Genomic DNA, 16,830 nt, shown 5'->3' with positions numbered 1-16,830 from the left:
GTGGAAACGCACGCACGCGGCATAAGGAAGCGGCTGGCACGCAGAAGTGCCATAAGCAGGGGGGTTGTTACTAAAACTCCACCCGTTCTTGGTGGTTCCAGTTCTGGCCACCTTGAAACTCCAGGTTTATTCATCCGGCACTCATTTATTGAACACTAACTATGTGCCAGTCACTGTTCTAGGCACTGGGGATTCAGCAGACAGAAATCTTTACTGTCGTGGAGCTGATGTTCGAATAAACAAGTCTACAGGTAAACATATGTCAGACGAAGTTGTAATAATTCAAGTGTGTCGCCTCCCTCTGGCTCCCCCTCCAGCCCTGCTTTTGAAGCCGGCAGGGTGTTATATGGCACCCCTGATGTCTGGCGGAGACACCCCTGTCTCAGCCTGCAGAAAGCCCAAGCCACTGTGAAGAGCCGGAGAAGGGGTGTCAGGCAGGAGGCCACATGCCTGGGGGGGACCTTTCTCTAGAGGAATCTTCGTTTTAAATAGCTGGGGGCTGACCCCAACCTTGCATACAGATTCCTCAGGGGTAAACAAATCCATTGTGTCCCAAAGCCAAGATCTCTGAGCCTGTGTTTCTTCTAGAAACAGAGGCTGCCCTGAACAGAATCCCATGTCGGCGGCACTATAGAGGAACTTGCTAAGTGGCAACTTAACCCGAGTCTTTTCATAATACTAGATAACATGTACAGTGCACTTCTTATATGCCAGGCACGGTGCCCAACACTTCACATACATTATCATTCTCGCCATAATCCCAGGAGGAAGGCAGGTAGGTCTTATTAGTCTCTTCTCCGTTTCGTAGGTGAGAAATCTGAGATTTAGCTAAGAGAAGTAACTTCCTAAAGACACAGTCAGTGAGCAGCTATGCTGGGACTTGTACTCAAGCCTGTCAGTCCGTCAAGTTCTTTTCCTCTGTGCTCCATTGAAGGAAATAGTCAACTCAGTAAACAAATACTGCTTACGGTGTCTGCCCCGCTAGGTGTGGAGGGAAGGATCAAAGGCAAATAAGAAAATTCAGCTTTCAAAGGACTCCGCCCTGACCAGGGATTCTGGGCGGGGTGCTGGGGATGCCACCGTCCCTCCCAGAGCTTCCATTTCCTGGCTAAGAACCCCTAGCTCAGCCCCGCTCAGCCATCAGAGTTTCCAGTGGAATAATAGTTGTAAACGCTGTTCTAAGCACTTTGCCTGGGTTAACTCATTTGAGGTCCAGAACTGCCTGGGAGCCGGGTACTGTTATTAGCCACATATTATGAAGAAACTGAGGCACAGTGGGACAACAGAATTTGCTCATCTTAGCTGGGAGTCAGAGGCAGGATTCGAACTCAGGCAGTCGGGCCCCAGGATCTCTGATTTTAACTAACCGTCATGTTACGCTTTGTGAGGAAGGAGGTGCCTGTTGCGGGGGAGGCAGCAGCCCTGGAGGAACAACAAAGGAAGAGAGGTGAGAGAAAGGACAGTCAAGGGCATGTCATCACCTCCAGGAAGGCCTCCTGGATTCCGAGAGGTGAAGTAGGAAACTTCTCCTCAGACCTCCTTAGAGCACTTTGCATGCCACTTTGTCACTGGTCAGCAACTCTCCTTGGACATGTCTGTTGTGTGCCCAGGCAGAGGGCAGCTTGAGGGCCAGGCCTGTGTCCTATTTATCTCTGTCTTCTAGTGGCACAGCAGAGTCCCAGTAGAGGTTTGAGATGAGAAGGGGAGAAGTAAGGAAGGGGAGAAAGGGAAGGAAAGAAGGGAAAGGAAGGGCAGGAGGGAAAATGCCTCCAACTTTATTTCGTACTCTTCCTTTGGAGAACAGATGGCCCAACCCGGAGGAGTAGCTGCCACGTAACAAACTAGAACACATTTATGTGACTCATCTTCAAGATTTTTGCCACATTTGCACATTATCCATATTGTTTACTTTTTAAATAAAATCAAGGTACTTTAAAGTAAAAGTGGATCTCAGTCTCATAAAGGAAGGCAGTTGGAAACCCACGCACACGAGGAAAACTAAAGAACATGGAAAAAGTCCTGCAGGAAAATGTCACCTGCAAAGACACCTCTCTGTGTGTTAAAAAGGGAGATTAGCAAGTGTTAGGAAGGCAGGAAGGATGATGCGTTAGCACCAAACCTAGACCTCCTCCTGGCTTCTTTAATGTCCCTGTCACTCACCATCTGGTTCATCTCCCCAACGGGGAGCAATAGGAGTTCCACCCTTTGAGAAACGCTGGATTAAAACAAAACTGTCCCCCACACTCTCCCCAAAGCAGGGGACACTGCCCCTTCCCCACAGTTCAGAGGCCTCCTGATTCGGGTGCCTCTTCCTGTGAATCTGAAACAGGCCAAAGCTGGCTGTTCGGTTCATCCAGCTTGGAAGCTCAACACCATTTACACCATTTCTCCCCTGGGAGGAAAGACAGGTGATAACAGGGGCACATGCCCACCCCTCTGCCCAGCCGAGACCCCCTCCCGCACATCAGCAGGTAAGACCTAGAGATGTGGGGGTCTTAAATGATCCCATGCCGGGCAAAGTCGGGGTCTTCGCCCTACCGGGAAGGGGCCCCAAGTGAGCCTTGTGGCCCCAGCCCTGGCAAAGACACCCCAGAGACATGTCTACCTTCCCTTGCTCGTTCATTCACTCATTTACTCATTCATTTATTCGTTCATTCAGCAAGTATTGGGAGAGCCCCCATGGAGCAGTGAGCAGGCCTGAGGTGGGCATGAAGAGAAGAAGCACTGGGCATGAAGAGAAGCACCCCCAAGAAACAAGTAAATAGAATAAGTACTCGCGTGAGACAAAGACAGAGAGCTGCCCGAACTTGCTTCCAGCCAGAGATTAGGGAATCCGAGCAGGAGGAGGCGTTTCGGCTGAGTGTGCAGGCCACGTAGCCAGCTGCAGGAACAGTGTTCTGGCTACAGGGAACAGCATATGCAAAGCCCAAACGTAGGAAAGAGCCCCCCCTCAGAGCAGCCCGTTTCACAGAGTCACCCTCCTCTTTCTCTGTCCCGCCCTAGAACTCGATGCACATCTGGACTCTAGAAAGTCAGACTGATTTAAGCTTGAACCTTAGATCTGTTACAGACTAGCCTTGTGCCTTGGGCAAATGATTGGACCTCTGTGAGCCTCGGTTTCCCCTTCTATGACATGTTTCATGGGTCTGTGTATGGACAGACAGGTGAAGCGCCATCGCAGGGCTTAGAGGAAGGGGAGACTCAAAGATGTTACTTTTCCGCTGACGCTTAACAAAAGTGGATCTTCCCAGGCAAGGGGCCTGTGCTGGGTAAGCCAAGGGGGGCCTCAGGCTCCAGGCAGAGAACTGGCTGTCACATCCGAGTCTGGCGGGTGGGTTAATTCGGTTGGTTTCCAGGTGTGTGGCGGAGGTAGGGAGTGAGCGTCTGTCAGAACAAGGACAGTCACCTATGGACATCCCTTGGGGCAGGAAAAGCTGCAGCGGAAAGAGCACTGGACCAAGAGTCGCACAGCCTGTAATGTGGGCCAGTCACCCACTCTCTCTGGGTCTTAGTTTGCTCGTCTGTAAAATGGGGATAATGATAATAACGCCGCCAGTGGGTGCTCATGAGAACGGAATGCAACCATGTCAATGAAAGCATTCTGCAAACTGTCCCAAGCTGCACCAAGGTGGGGATGTCCTCTGGGTGGGCGGGGTGGTGCTGGCTGGGTGGAGGGTGGTGGCCAGTGTGGGGGGAAGGTTCTAACCGAGTCTCAGCTGTCCGCCCGGAGCCAGGCTGAGACCTCCGTTCTCCACTCTCGATGCCCCCAGGTCTGGTTCAGTAACCGCCGTGCTCGTTGGCGTAAGCAAGCAGGAGCCAACCAGCTGGCCGCATTCAACCACCTGCTTCCAGGGGGCTTCCCGCCCACCGGCATGCCCACGCTGCCCCCCTACCAGCTGCCGGACTCCACCTACCCCAGCACCACCATCTCCCAAGGTGAGCCCGAGCCCCTTCCTGGCATCTCAGCTGTACCTTTTTGTCCCTTTTCCCTCACCCCATCCGTTTCTCCCTTTCTTAACAAAGTAGGAAGAATAAGGGTTATATATTTACGACCATTTGTTTACCTTCACTTGGACAGATTATTGAGACAAAAAAGGTGAGGTCCTGCCCTTGAACTTCTTGGCTCCAACAACAGGTCACAGAGCATCCAGGTGGGGATTAATAAGGTTGCCTCCATGCTCCACGTTTAGAATAGAGCTTCTCAAACTGCAAGGTCACATGCATCTCCTGGGGTCTTATTAAAATGCAGAAGAGATGGCAACCCTTGGAGGGCGGGGAACCGTTCCTCCCGCCCTCCCTGGATCCGGTCCCTGATTCAGCCCTCCCCTTCCTCCTCCCACCCCCACTCCCAGCACAGGTGAGGACATCTGCCCCAGCTGCCTTCTTTTAAAGGGCTGGCAGGCTGGAGCTCTGGGGACCGAGGAGAGAGGCAGGGGACTCTCCCCAGAGTTCTTGATGAGAAATTGAACCATCGCCAAGGATGACGGTCCCTTCCCCCCGCAGGCTGCACAAGGGGTCCTGGCAGAGCGGAATAGCAGCTGAACAGCCAGGAACAGATGTAGCATGTCATCCCCCGGCCCCATCACTCGCTGGTCCCATCACCTCACACAAGCGCCCCAGCCCTCTGAGCCTCGGTTTCTTTATCTATAAAATGAGAACCATGTTCTCGCTTTATAGCCTTAGACAGTGTTTGCAAAAGCACCAGGGAAGTGGTTGGTGCTCACAAAACGCTATCAGGACCGGGCTGGGTAGGTTAATGGAGTCCCCACCGAGGTCTGATTTTCAGTCCAGATAACACTTATTGAGCACCTACTGTGCGCCGAGGACTGAGTAACAGAGCCAGCCTGCAGTTGCCTAAAGTTGCCTGGCATGTTGGTTGGCTGTTGGTCAAGACTTGGCCGGTCCCTAGTGCCCTGCCCAGAAGCCAGATTGTCCCACTCCGAGTCTCAAGAAGAGGGGTTCCCTTCCCTCCACTGGATGAGGATTGGGAGAAGGAGGCTCATCAAATAGGAGATTCTTTCCCTGCCCTGGGAGGCCCACCCTCCAAGGTGAGGCCACTTGCTCAGGCTCTCTCCTGGGTCTCTCCGTAGATGGGGGCAGCACCGTGCACCGGCCCCAGCCCCTCCCGCCGTCCACCATGCACCAGGGGGGTCTGGCTGCGGCCGCTGCAGCCGCCGACACCAGCTCTGCCTATGGAGCGCGCCACAGCTTCTCCAGCTACTCGGACAGCTTCATGAACCCAGCGGCACCGTCCAACCACATGAACCCTGTCAGCAACGGTCTGTCTCCTCAGGTAGGTGGCCTTGTCCCTCTGCCCAGGGTCCCATTGCCAGATGCCCACCCGCCCAGCCAGCAAGGGCTGTAGGTGACGCAAGTTGGCTCTCCCTGGCGAAAGAACTCACTGGTCTCCACAAAACTGCGGGCCACTGAGGACCTTGAGTTCAGATGCCTTCACTTGTCAGTATTCCGTGACCCTCCACCCTGGGTTTGTCGTCTCGAGCTGCAGACTCGGTGACCCAGTGGGTAGATGCAGAGAAGGGCTTTCCATAATAGCGTTCTGTACTTCTTACCACCTAGACACACACAGATATTGTATTACAGACTTATTTCTGGTCTGACAGCCACCCAGAGCTTTATGAAATTGGTCCACCACCCGTCTCGTGGCTATTCAGACAGCACACTGGCGGGAGCCTTGCCCCGTTTCCTGTGGGATGCTGACTGTGGCTGGGCTTCGTTCCAAAACCAGGAGTCCTTCCTGGATTCTATCCTGTGCTCCGTGTCCCGCCTTTCACCAGGAATGACCAATCAGTGAAAGGCGAGACCACATCTTATGGGTGGAAAGGCTTGTATCTGAAGGTCTAGACTAGAAACTCTAGTCCTGTGGGGTCTTGGAACTCTGTTCGCTCACGGATGGTTGGTTGCTGGTGAAGTCACTTATTGTCTGGTGGTGCTGTTAGAAGTCCCGAGACCTGCTTTAGATGAAGTTGGAAAGACGATGCTAAGGAGACAATGTTTGGCGAACAGGACTGGATGATGCGGGAACTTCTAGTGAGTTTGAGGAATGGGCGAGTTCATTTTTGTAGCCGCCCCCCATTGCCAAGACAATATAATTAGCATAGGACTTATTACCTAAAACAAAAATAGGGGGCCAAAGAGGAGGTAAGCTACATCTCCTGGTCACCTCCATCCAGCTACCTGTTTTTGTAAATAAAAGTTTTATTGGCACACAGCCACGCCCATTCATTTACATATTTATTGCTGCTTTTGTGCTAAACAGCAGAGTTGAGAAGTTTCAAAAGAGACTGTAGGGCCCCACAAAGCCTAAAATATTTACTCTTTGGCCCTTACAGAAAAAGCCCCTTGGTCTCACACATTTCCAAGAATGTTAATTTTCTGCATGTTTTGAGTTCATTCCTGTTTGCCTCTATTAATATGTGTAGTTGAGGGCTAATTGCATTTCAGTTCAATCGGTTACTTGCTAGTAAGTTCCCTCCCCTCTCTGTACCTCGATTTTTCTCATTCATGAAATAGAGTGATACTCGCACTTACTTCACAGGGTTGTTGAGGACTGAATGAGATGATCTAGGTGAGGCCCTTCGCCCATGCCCCTGTGGAGTTGAGTGCCCAGTAAACATGAGCAGCTGAATGCAGAATCCCTAATGGTGATACAGCAAGTCTCCTCGAGGCCCACATAGTGGGGGGTAATGCAGCCTGCAGACTAGAATGTTGTTGCACTGGAACCCAACGGAGCTTCTTTGGGGCTCAAGGCCATGACCTCAGTCTCATTAGTGCTGAGGACTAACAGGCTGAGCTAACCTTCTGGAGTCAGGAGATAGACATGACCGGATTCTAGAGCCAGCTAAATGAGAATGGCCTCAGAGACCCTAAGTGTCCGCACCTAAGAATGTGGTCCAGGTCTGGCTTTATGTTACAAAACCACATGGAGGAGTACCCCTTGGAAATCTGAAGGCTGGACACCTCATTTTATAGACAGAGGTTCCAGGACACCGTGGCTGAGACCAGGGCACCTGGCTCCGTGACCACTGCTTTTCCCAGCCCACCTGTCTTGATGTGGACTGAAGTTTATTCCCAAAACAGCACTTTTTCCCAGGGCAGAGGAGAAACTAGCAAATCAGGGGTCCCTGGCTTCTGGGTTGTGGTTCGGTGAGGGGATTACAGAGTGAAGATGTTTCATGCACTGTCTGGGCTCAGAAATGAACCTCAGGGAGGGTGTGAAGAGGAAGAGAAACTGACCCACTAATGTGAGCCCAGCCTTCTCCGTGCCTGAGCTGGACCCTCACCCCTCCTCCCAGAGACCCTCGGCGGCTTCCTCCCCATTCTTCAGAGCTGGGAGGCTGGGAGGCTATGATGGATTGGGCGAACTTCGGAGACTTGCCCACAGGTTCCTACCAAAGGTGTGAAGACAGATGGAGGGTCTGACAGGGGCAGAGGGGACCAGGAGGTGAACAGCTGCTGGGGGTGGGGGAAGGGGGATCTGTGTGCAGGGCGGACGCGAGGGCAGGCCGTGTGTGCTTCTGTGTGTGTGACCCTCCGGGGTTAAGCTCCAAACACTTCCTGAAGGAAGGGGGCCGTGAGGGGGGCCTTTGGGTCTTGTACATTTCTGAGCTCTGACACCCAGAATACTCCTTCCTCCGTCTTAGAAGCCTCGCTGGACATCTTGAGCCCATCTCTCTGTGGTCTGGGGAGGGGTAAGAGTCCTCCACCAAGACAGAGCCACTCCCCACGCCCTGTCTCCCCAACAGGAGGGGCTTTTCTTAGCTCACCTAGCCACAGAGGAGAGGATGGGCCCTGTCTGGGATGGGGCTTCCACCGGGTCTGTGGGGCCGGCACATATCCCCTCACCCAGAATCACAGCTCTCTGCCATCGTCGCCCAGATAGCCTCGGCCCTTGTTTTTCCAAAAGCCCAAGGGGATTACATCAGGGCATGAAGTTAGGGCTCTACTCAGCACCTGCTCGTTACACTGGCCGGCTCGCAGCTGCCTGGGGAAGACATGCCCCCTCCTGGGGATTGATCTCATCTCTATCTCAGACCCAGCTTGAGAGGCGGGTGCTGTGAGCCTCAGGGACCCCATGGAGAGACTGCCCAGTAGAATTCCACCAAAAAGCCATTCAGTCATCTCGGCCTTGCACGTGACCCCTGACTCTAAGATAACAAATAGTTAGGGAGCGCCTGCTATGTGCCAGCTCTGTTCTCCCAGGGACCATAGGGCTGAAGACTCCTGTCCGTGTGGGGCTGGCAGGGTACCAGGGCAGAGAGAAAACAAACATCATAAAACAACGAGTCACACAATACGTTTCATACCAACATTGACAAGGACAACAAAACTTTCTGAGGCCCTATGATTCAGACGCTATTCCGAGTGCATCCTATATGCTACCCTACTTACGGGCCAGAGCCAGGATTCAACCCTCGTCTCTAGAGCCTGAGCTCTTAACCACTTGCGCTGCCCTCCTGTCTCAGAAATGCCCAGGCTTGGTCTCTTTCATGGAGCTCGGTTGGCCGCAGGAAGAAACCATCTTGGGAAGCTGGTCCCTTCAGCTCAGGGGAGGGGAAAACTTATTTAACCCATGATATGGATGAGAAAACTGAAGCCAGGACCACAGGTTAGGGACCAATGGGCAGAGCTGAGTAAAACGGGGTAAAAGCCATCCTAGAGGTCTGAATAACCCTGAGGCTTGGTTCCCTTGTAGCCCAGCCCTTACCTGCTCGCAAAGCCCAGTTTTATAGGATCAGGCATTCAGCACTTGGCATACACGTGGATGTCCCCAGCTTTGTGCACTGGTCCTTCTGAAAAGGTTCGAGGAGAACAACTGCCCATGAGACCTCTCTCCGATGGCTCACCGGGGACTGGGACTCGAAGACCCCCAGCCCACTCTCTCCCCTTTACTCCTGGCTGAGAGGGTCAGGTACTTGGAAAACAGCACCGGGCAGCTTAGGACAAAAGGAAGCTTTTGTAGCCTGACTGACTCTGAGTAATCTGATACCTGCAGACTGGTCACTTTATAGCAGCCCTTGTCTAGGAATCACAGGCAGGGCACCCTTTTAGGGGTAGAGGGCGGAGATAGAAAGGAGATGCCCAAGCCTGTCTTTAGGGATTCCCCAGGGGACAGGGGAGACACAGCCCTTGCCTGGAGGAGCTGCCGATCTGAGAGGGGGGACCAGCTCTGTCCTCGGTAGCTCATAATCTGATGGAAGAGGAAACCCGCTTGTCTTTAGATGTCCTAGCCTGATGGCAGCAGGGCACAGCCCTCTCTTGACAGTTCCCAGTGTGACCGGGAGGCGGGCATCAGGAAATCATTCACAGCTGCAGCGCTTACCAGTCCAAGCTCCCAGGCGAAGGACCGGGAGCAAAAAATTCTGCCATTTCAAGGGTCATGAGGCTGGAGGCCACAGGCAGGGTGCCGAGAGCTCAGGGCTTCTTCAGGACCTGTGCGGTGTGTCCCCAGGGGGCAGCCCTTAGCGGAAGCTTCCTTTTCCCCCAAACTGTTTAAGATGCAGACTCTACCAGAGTTGGAAGTGGAAGTGGAAACTGAGGCCCAGAGAAGGAGAGAAAATTGCCCCAAATCACAGTATCACGCGTCACTCAGCAGCCGAGCTGGCGCTGGCACTCAGGGCCCCAGACCCCAGCCCAGGGCTCTAGCCACTGCCTCCGAGAAAGGGGCTACTTCTGTCCTGCCCCTGCCCCTCGTTTCGCTCCTTCATAATGTCCCACATTCGTCATCCTCTTTGCTCCTCTCTGGAGCTTAAGATGAAGGAACCCGTAAAAAGGATTTACATATTTACAATTTCCCCCACACTGAACTAATGAGAAATAGTCTCTCTGTGTACAGTTAATCACCTGGCCACGATCACAGTAAACCCAGCCTTTTTGTCCCTTCCCACTCCTTGATTTTCCTTTCTCCTTTTCCTCCCGTGCTCGTAATAATGACAGTGGCAGCCAACATGGAGTGCACACGTGCGGTGGGCCGGCCGGGACAGTGGCTAAATGCTTTCACGCATTGAATGTTGGCAGTTAGTTATCTTGTGACCTTCGTTTTACAGATGAGGAAACTGACTTGTCCAGGGCCATCCATTCATCCAACAAATATTTTATTAAGCCCCTACCGTATGCCAGGCTCTGAGTAGGTTCTAGAAAGTGGCAGAGCTAGGATGCAAACGGTCTGGCTCCAGAGCCCACTGTGTTACCCTGTCGCATCCACCGAGAGAGGTTGGTCCTGCGGTCCACATGGGGAAGCTGAGGTTTGCAGCCTCAGGGGCATAGCCAGGTTCAGAGCTTCCCCTCCTTCTGAGGCCAGGAGGAATAAGGCTCAAGGCTTTATTTCAATTACTTGATGAATGGGGTCTCCTGAATGTTTCTCAAGAGCAGATTCCCACCGATGCCCACCTGGCATCATTCGAGGCCTCCAGGGGAGCTAATCCAGCAAGGGAAGATACTCCATCAGCTAAACACCTATGGGGTGCCACATCCCATGCAAGCACTTTGCCTCCGTGAAGTCATTCAAGCCCCACAGAAGCTCTGCATTTGGGGAAACAGGCTCAGAGAGGTTACGTGATTTGCCGAAGGCCACAGAGCAGATGAGTGGCAGAGACAGGATCCTAAGGCAGATGTGCCTGACCCATGCACTGCACCTTCCAGTGACCCTCAGCAGGATGAGATCAAGTCCACTCTTTCTAGGGAGCTGAGCTGTGCCCTCATGGGGCGGGCCCTGGACATTCCTTTGCTTCTTTCTCCTCTAACTTCCTCTTTGTGTCCCCCTCGCCTTTTATCGGCGACACTGCGTTTATAATAAGCATTTAAAATGAGTCTTGCTGGACCAGGGACGAGGAAGGAGGAGGGAGTAAGAGATTTGTAGGCAGAAAGACGGGGAGGGGGATTGTGGGGTGTTAAATAGCCCAGAATTTTTTAAAAACTGATGCAAATCACTGGTCGGAGAGAAAATTATGTGCAATTACGTCCTGATATTGGAAGGTTTTGCCTAGCCCAGGCAACAAGATCTCATTAACAAGCAGAAAATAAGATTGAAATGGTGTGTAAAAGAGCTGAAAAATGAATTTGAATGCTGCGTTTGTCCACAATTACCCCCTCCTTCACACATATTTTATTGCAATTTTTTTATTATTCTTAATCTCTCCGTTCCTCAAAGCAGATTGGGGACATCCTGGCATTACCGGGGCGTCGGGAGGAGGTGCGGAGGATTTCCTGCTCCCCTGAAAGGAGACCCTTCTCTCACACATTTTCTGAGGTTGGGTTTTGGAGGGATCAGAATTCATTTCTCCGGCTTAGCGGGTTGTAGGAACACGGGGCTTTAACCCCAGCCGAGAGCTCCACTGGGCCCCGCCAAGCCCTTCCTTCTCCTCCCCTCCCTGTGGCTCTCTGTCTCCATCTTCCTCCCCTTTCCCTTCTCAGGGTGTCCTCCACACTCCCTTTTTCTGGAGGCCTCTCCCCACAGGCCTCCCCGGGGTGAGTGAGAGAAACTGCATGGCCTTTGCAAAAGAGCAACTCTAGGTTAGAGTTTCTGGTTCTGCCACTTACTAAGTTGCTGTGTGGCCCCGGGGCGGCTTGCTTAACCTCTCTGGGCTTCATTTCCTCATCCGAAAATAGGAGTGATGACCCCTCTCTCTCCGGGGTTCCGTGAGGACTAAGAATTTGAGGGAAGTGCCTGGCGCATAGTAGGTGCTTAATCGATGTGCATTCTCCCCTGCTCCCCATCTATGCCCTGGCCTCCAACCTTGCCTTACTTCCATCCCTTTCCCCCTTCCTTCCCTTCCCTCTCTGGGCTTCATTTCCTCATCCGAAAATAGGAGTGATGACCCCTCTCTCTCCGGGGTTCCGTGAGGACTAAGAATTTGAGGGAAGTGCCTGGCGCATAGTAGGTGCTTAATCGATGTGCATTCTCCCCTGCTCCCCATCTATGCCCTGGCCTCCAACCTTGCCTTACTTCCATCCCTTCCCCCCTTCCCTTCCCTTCCCTTCTCTCTTTCCTTCATTTCTTTCAGTTGGGTGGAAAATGCCTAAGTTGCTTTCCAATCCAGAACAAGACTGGGTTCTTCTACTGACCCCAGCCTTGGAAAGAGGGGACGGTGGGGTGCAGGTAACACTCCCCTCTGCAGAAAGCGCAGGAAAGGGCTCTGGGGAAGGATGAGCTGGGACGCAAGGACTGACTAGCTCACATTGGAAGGACACCGGCTCTGAGTGATTGTCCCCAGGATTACGAAAAAGCTGACCGCGTCACCCTCCTCCCCCCCACCCTCAATTTCTCACCATTTCTCACCATGACCAAGGGCGATGGTGTGGGGTCAGAGATCAGCTGTGGAAAGGCCCAAGAGTCGATGGCCAGATTTTCTTGGACCTGCAGCCAAATGACATTTTACAGTGCTTGGCCTCCCCAACTGGCTTTCACCATACTCACAGGTGCCCCCGCCAGCCATATCTGCCAGCCCTTCATCACAGCCCTGATCAGAACACCAGCTGGGGGCCGTAGGGACTGTCTACTCATCTCGTCAAGCGCCCTCCACACCCCGAGTGCCCGTTTCCCTTGACTCCTGGCCAGGCCAGCTACAAAGCTCGGAGAATTGGCCATGGGGCCCTGGGCATCCTCAAGCCCTTCCGGCCCCTGGGGGACAGATCCTGCCAAGATCCTGCTCTCACATCCAGTTCTGCCTTTGTCCATGGTTAACCTACCTCAGTGGGAAAAGTTGAGTTATTTCCCCCCTGGCAGCTCCTCGCCAAACAAAACCACCTGCTCACATCAATCAGAGAGGAGGCCCAGCTCCAGCCCACAGGGAGAGGCCTGGACAGAGCCTCGTCTCCTGTGAAAACAGACTCGTGTTTATGTCTCTGCCTCTCTCGCCCCTTTTTCTTGGGTAGAGGGGAACAAGGGGGTGGGAGAGAGAAAGGTGAGACCAGGATCAGGAACTTTCCCAATTGCTGGTTAGAGGGGGCGTCATGCCTAGGCACAGGTCCTGCTAGGAACTGGGAGACCTGGTTTATTGCCTGGCTTCTGGGTGACGCTGGGGTTTTGTTTTTTTTTTATCATTGAGGGAGAAGGAGGAGGACAAATCTGGCCTTTTCTCCTTTCTTAGAGGACTAAGTGGGATTCTGGGTAGACGGTATCTTGAGCCCACCTCCCTGAGTATGGACAAGAGATGGGGGCTGAGGGCTGCCCTCAAGGGCCACTCTGGGATTCTTTTTTTCCTGCCACCGAAACATCTGCAGCAGTCTAGACCCCACACCTTGAGAAGATGTAGGGAGAGCTTACCTGCCCATCCTAAATAGCAGGAGAGTTCTCGATGCTTCTATACACTGCTTGCCGTCAGGGGCCACGGTCTTTAGTAGGACCGTAGTCGAGGCAGTGATAGCAGGCGCATGATGATTCATACGGTAACACGTAGAACTCAGTGTCTGGCACATAGTAGGTCTCCAACCACCCTTGGTGACCCCCAGGCATGCTGCAGGCCTGATGGCCCACAGCTGTGGTCTGTTCCCCAAAGCTTTTGGAGGCAACGGATCATTTAGTTTGCATTCGAATGTCATTCCATTCCATTCCCTTCAAGTCCATTTATCTAGCTCCTGTTATTAACACAACATATAGGGAGACTCTAAAAAGAAATACACACAGCTGTCTCTGCTCTTACCAAGTATATCTAGGAGGAGACAGTCCCCCCCACCGCCCTCCATCCCTCAAGAGCAGTGAGATAGTCTGTTTTTGATAATTTAGTGGGGTTTCTGGTCAGACAGGGTAGGAAGAGCAGAAGGGTTTAGAGAAGGGAGGACATAGTCAGAAAAGGCTTCCTAGAGGAGGCATCTCGAAGGGGAAGTAGGATTGGCTCAGGGGAGAATAGGAAGGGATAGGAGGTTGCAGACCAGACAGCAGCAAATACTATGGCAAATACGAAAACAGTGTCTAATTCAGATACATCATGGAGTCCGTGGAATGATCATATGGATCAGGGTTTGGAGCCCAGATCCTCTACTTACTTGCTACGTGACCACGGGCAAGTTACACGAGCTCTCTGAGCCTCTCTTTCCTCATCAATAAAATGGGGTGATACTACTTACCTTGCAGGATTTTGAAAAATAAATGAGACTATTTATATGAAACATGGAGTAGCATGCCCGGCATACAGGAAGAGCTTAATAAGTGACAGTTTTTCCCTCTCTGCTTCTCCTTGCCCTGATTAGAAATTGAGTTAGCCATGACCTGCTAGGTTTCCCTGGGTGATTTCTTTTCTGGAACTGGAGGTGCGGCTCAGCCTAGGCCGGGCCTGGTCGCTGGTTGGAACTCTGGGAGAGCTGAGTTCCCTCCTGGCTCTGCTTCTGACCCACTGTGTGACCTCCCCTCTCTGGGCCTCAGTTTCCCTATTTATACAAAGAAAGAGATAGATGAACTAGGAAGGAACCTTCCTGCTCAGTCTGTGATTTCTGTGGGTTCTTTGTACAAGCACATGAGTCATAGCTTCTAGTTCTGCGGGCGGGGCCAACCCTCTTCTCTGTCCTGTGCCTCCTCCCCACCCTCCTGGGGCCTCAGCCTGGGCCTGCTGGGCTTCCAAGCAGGCTGAGGGTTTAGCTGTCCAGAGCTGCCTGGTTCAGTGGGAAAGAATGCAAATAGCGGATTTGTCCTTCCTCCTGATTAGCAAGGGGGCTCGAATGAGACAGTCCCAGCAGATAAGGGGAAGAAAATGAGGGAGATTAGCAATTAATACGGCAGGCGGACTCAGAGCTGCTCAGGCCTGTCCCTGGGGTCCCCAGTGGGAGGGAGGCCGCCGGGATGGCCAGCAACTGGACCTCAGAGGACAGGCAAGGCCCCAGGTAGGAGAGACAGGGGAGACTTCGAGGGTCCCCTAGGTCCAAGCTCTCTCCTGCCTCCAAACCTTTGCACTGGCTGCTCCCACCTCCAGGGTCCTGTCACCACCTCCAGGATCCTGTCGCCATCTCAGCCCCAACTCCTACTTATCCTTTAAGACCTGACCCCTTCCAGGAAGGCTTCTCTCACCCCCCATGGTGGGTTAGTTGTGTTTCACTGTGCATTTATCACACTTTATCGGTATATTAAAAGTACCTGTGTTACTAGACAAATATTAAGTAATAATAGTTCCATTTTTTCGAGCACTCGCCACAGGCCAGATGCTGTGCTAAATCTGTTACACGCATATCTCATTCAATCTTCCTGACATCTCCTTTGGAAGATGTTCCTTCTGTCTTACAGAAGCACCAAGCAGTTTAAATAATTTGCCGAAAATAAACTGGTAACAAGTGGCAGAGCCTAGACTTGAACCTACCCACCCACCCCCGCCTGGTCCGAGGACCATGCTCTTACCCAGTACATGTCTCAGAAATGGTCTGTTTTCCACTTGCTGCTGAGATCTTTGAGGGCTAAACATGAGTCTTTGATCTCTGTCATTCCCTGAGAGGCAGGAGCCCAGGGATGTCAAGGCTCTAGAGTCCTCAGCACTGTGACTCCAGACAGATTCTTCTCTGCCTCAGTTTCCCCCTCTGTAAAGTGGGGCTAATAATAGTTCCTATCTCATAGAGTTAGTCTGAGGGGTAAGCATGGTGATATATGCAAAGCAAGTCGCTGTCTGGCACAATGCGCAGTAGCCATTTGCAGAGAGGGGCTCTCCAGGCGCACAGTGGGTGGCGGTGGGGCCAGGGCCAGACTTCCTGTTTCAGAATGAATTTCTGAAACAGCATCTTTGAGTTCCCCTGCTCTTTCCTGCCTTCCTGTCTTGGCATCTGCCCTGCCCCAACCTCATCCCCCAGCCCCACCTCTCTGCTGGCCCTCCCCCCAGCTGTGAACATTTCTCCAGTACCTTTGGGGGTGGGGACAGGTGTTCTGAGCCACCCCAGGGTGGTAGCTGGGGGGGGGTGGGGTAAACAGCCAGAGGAAGCTCCTCCCCTGGGGCTTCTGGGAATACCAGGTATCTCCCAGAAGTGGCCTCCAGGATCACCGGGGACCTTCGGAAGGTTGGGCCTGGCTGCCACCCCAACACCGGTGCAGTCTCAGCCAGTCACCCCACTCTGAACCTCTGTTTCCTTCTGGGTGACAAACGCCAGCACTCTCTTTGGAGGAGGGGACAGCTCCTCCCCCTCCCCCAACCCAGCCAGGTGTGTCCCCCACTTTCCTTCTCCTCCAGCCAGCCTTGCCTCCATGTTCTGTCACTCAGCCCAGAACTTTCTCTTGGGCCCAGCAACGGGAAATGAACGTCTGATTCTTTCCGGCCGCTGCCTGTGCTTCCTCTCCCCCCTGCCCCCTTTCCTCCCTCCAATTCTCAGGTCCCCCAGCCCCTTCCCTCCCTTCAGCCCCCTTTGCCCTCACCCCATGTGCACCACCGCGTGACATCCTCTCCCCGTTCCCTTCCTAAGCGTCCTTCCTTCCTATACCTCCCCAGACAGGGTCCTCTCTGCCAGGCTCCCCTGGGCCCAGCCTTCCCCCCACCCCTCCCCCTCCTGCCTGCTTTCAGACCCTCTCTCTTTCTCCCTCTTTCCATCCCTCAAATCCAGCCCCCCTTCCCATTCTCTTCTCCTGAATCTGTCATTCTTCTCGAGCTCTTGTCTCTCGCCCCGATTTCCCCCGCAAGCACCTCTTCTTCCTCCATCTCCGGCCCCGCCCCGCCTCTCCCACCCTCTTCCTCCTCCCGTCTCCTTTCCCAGTTCCTCCAGCCTCTCGGACCCGTGCAGCTCGCTAATGCTGGGCTCAGAGGCTGGGCCGGGCGCAGCTTCTGGGGACCCGGACGACCAGGGACGGGGCAGGGGTGGGAGCGGTGAGGCGGGCGGAAGGAAGGGGGGGGCTCGGGCCATCCCCTCGCA

The 16,830-nt window shown here is 53.3% G+C and overlaps 1 protein-coding gene across 2 annotated transcripts in view; it reads left to right on the top strand.

The window, feature by feature from the left end:
* Window positions 1–16,830, top strand: part of PAX7 (paired box 7) — a 95,495-nt gene that overhangs the window by 54,162 nt on the left and 24,503 nt on the right. For both annotated transcript variants that reach the window (XM_006914303.1, XM_006914304.1), the window contains exons 6-7: window positions 3,771–3,936; window positions 5,091–5,293. In XM_006914303.1, coding sequence (XP_006914365.1) covers window positions 3,771–3,936; window positions 5,091–5,293 — 369 coding nt within the window. The remainder of the gene's footprint in view (window positions 1–3,770; window positions 3,937–5,090; window positions 5,294–16,830) is intronic.

This window comes from Pteropus alecto, unplaced genomic scaffold (assembly GCF_000325575.1).
Source record: "Pteropus alecto unplaced genomic scaffold, ASM32557v1 scaffold125, whole genome shotgun sequence".
NCBI classification, from domain to species: domain Eukaryota; kingdom Metazoa; phylum Chordata; class Mammalia; order Chiroptera; family Pteropodidae; genus Pteropus; species Pteropus alecto.
Note: the sequence above shows the minus strand (reverse complement) of the source record. Positions and strands in the feature narration are given on the sequence as shown.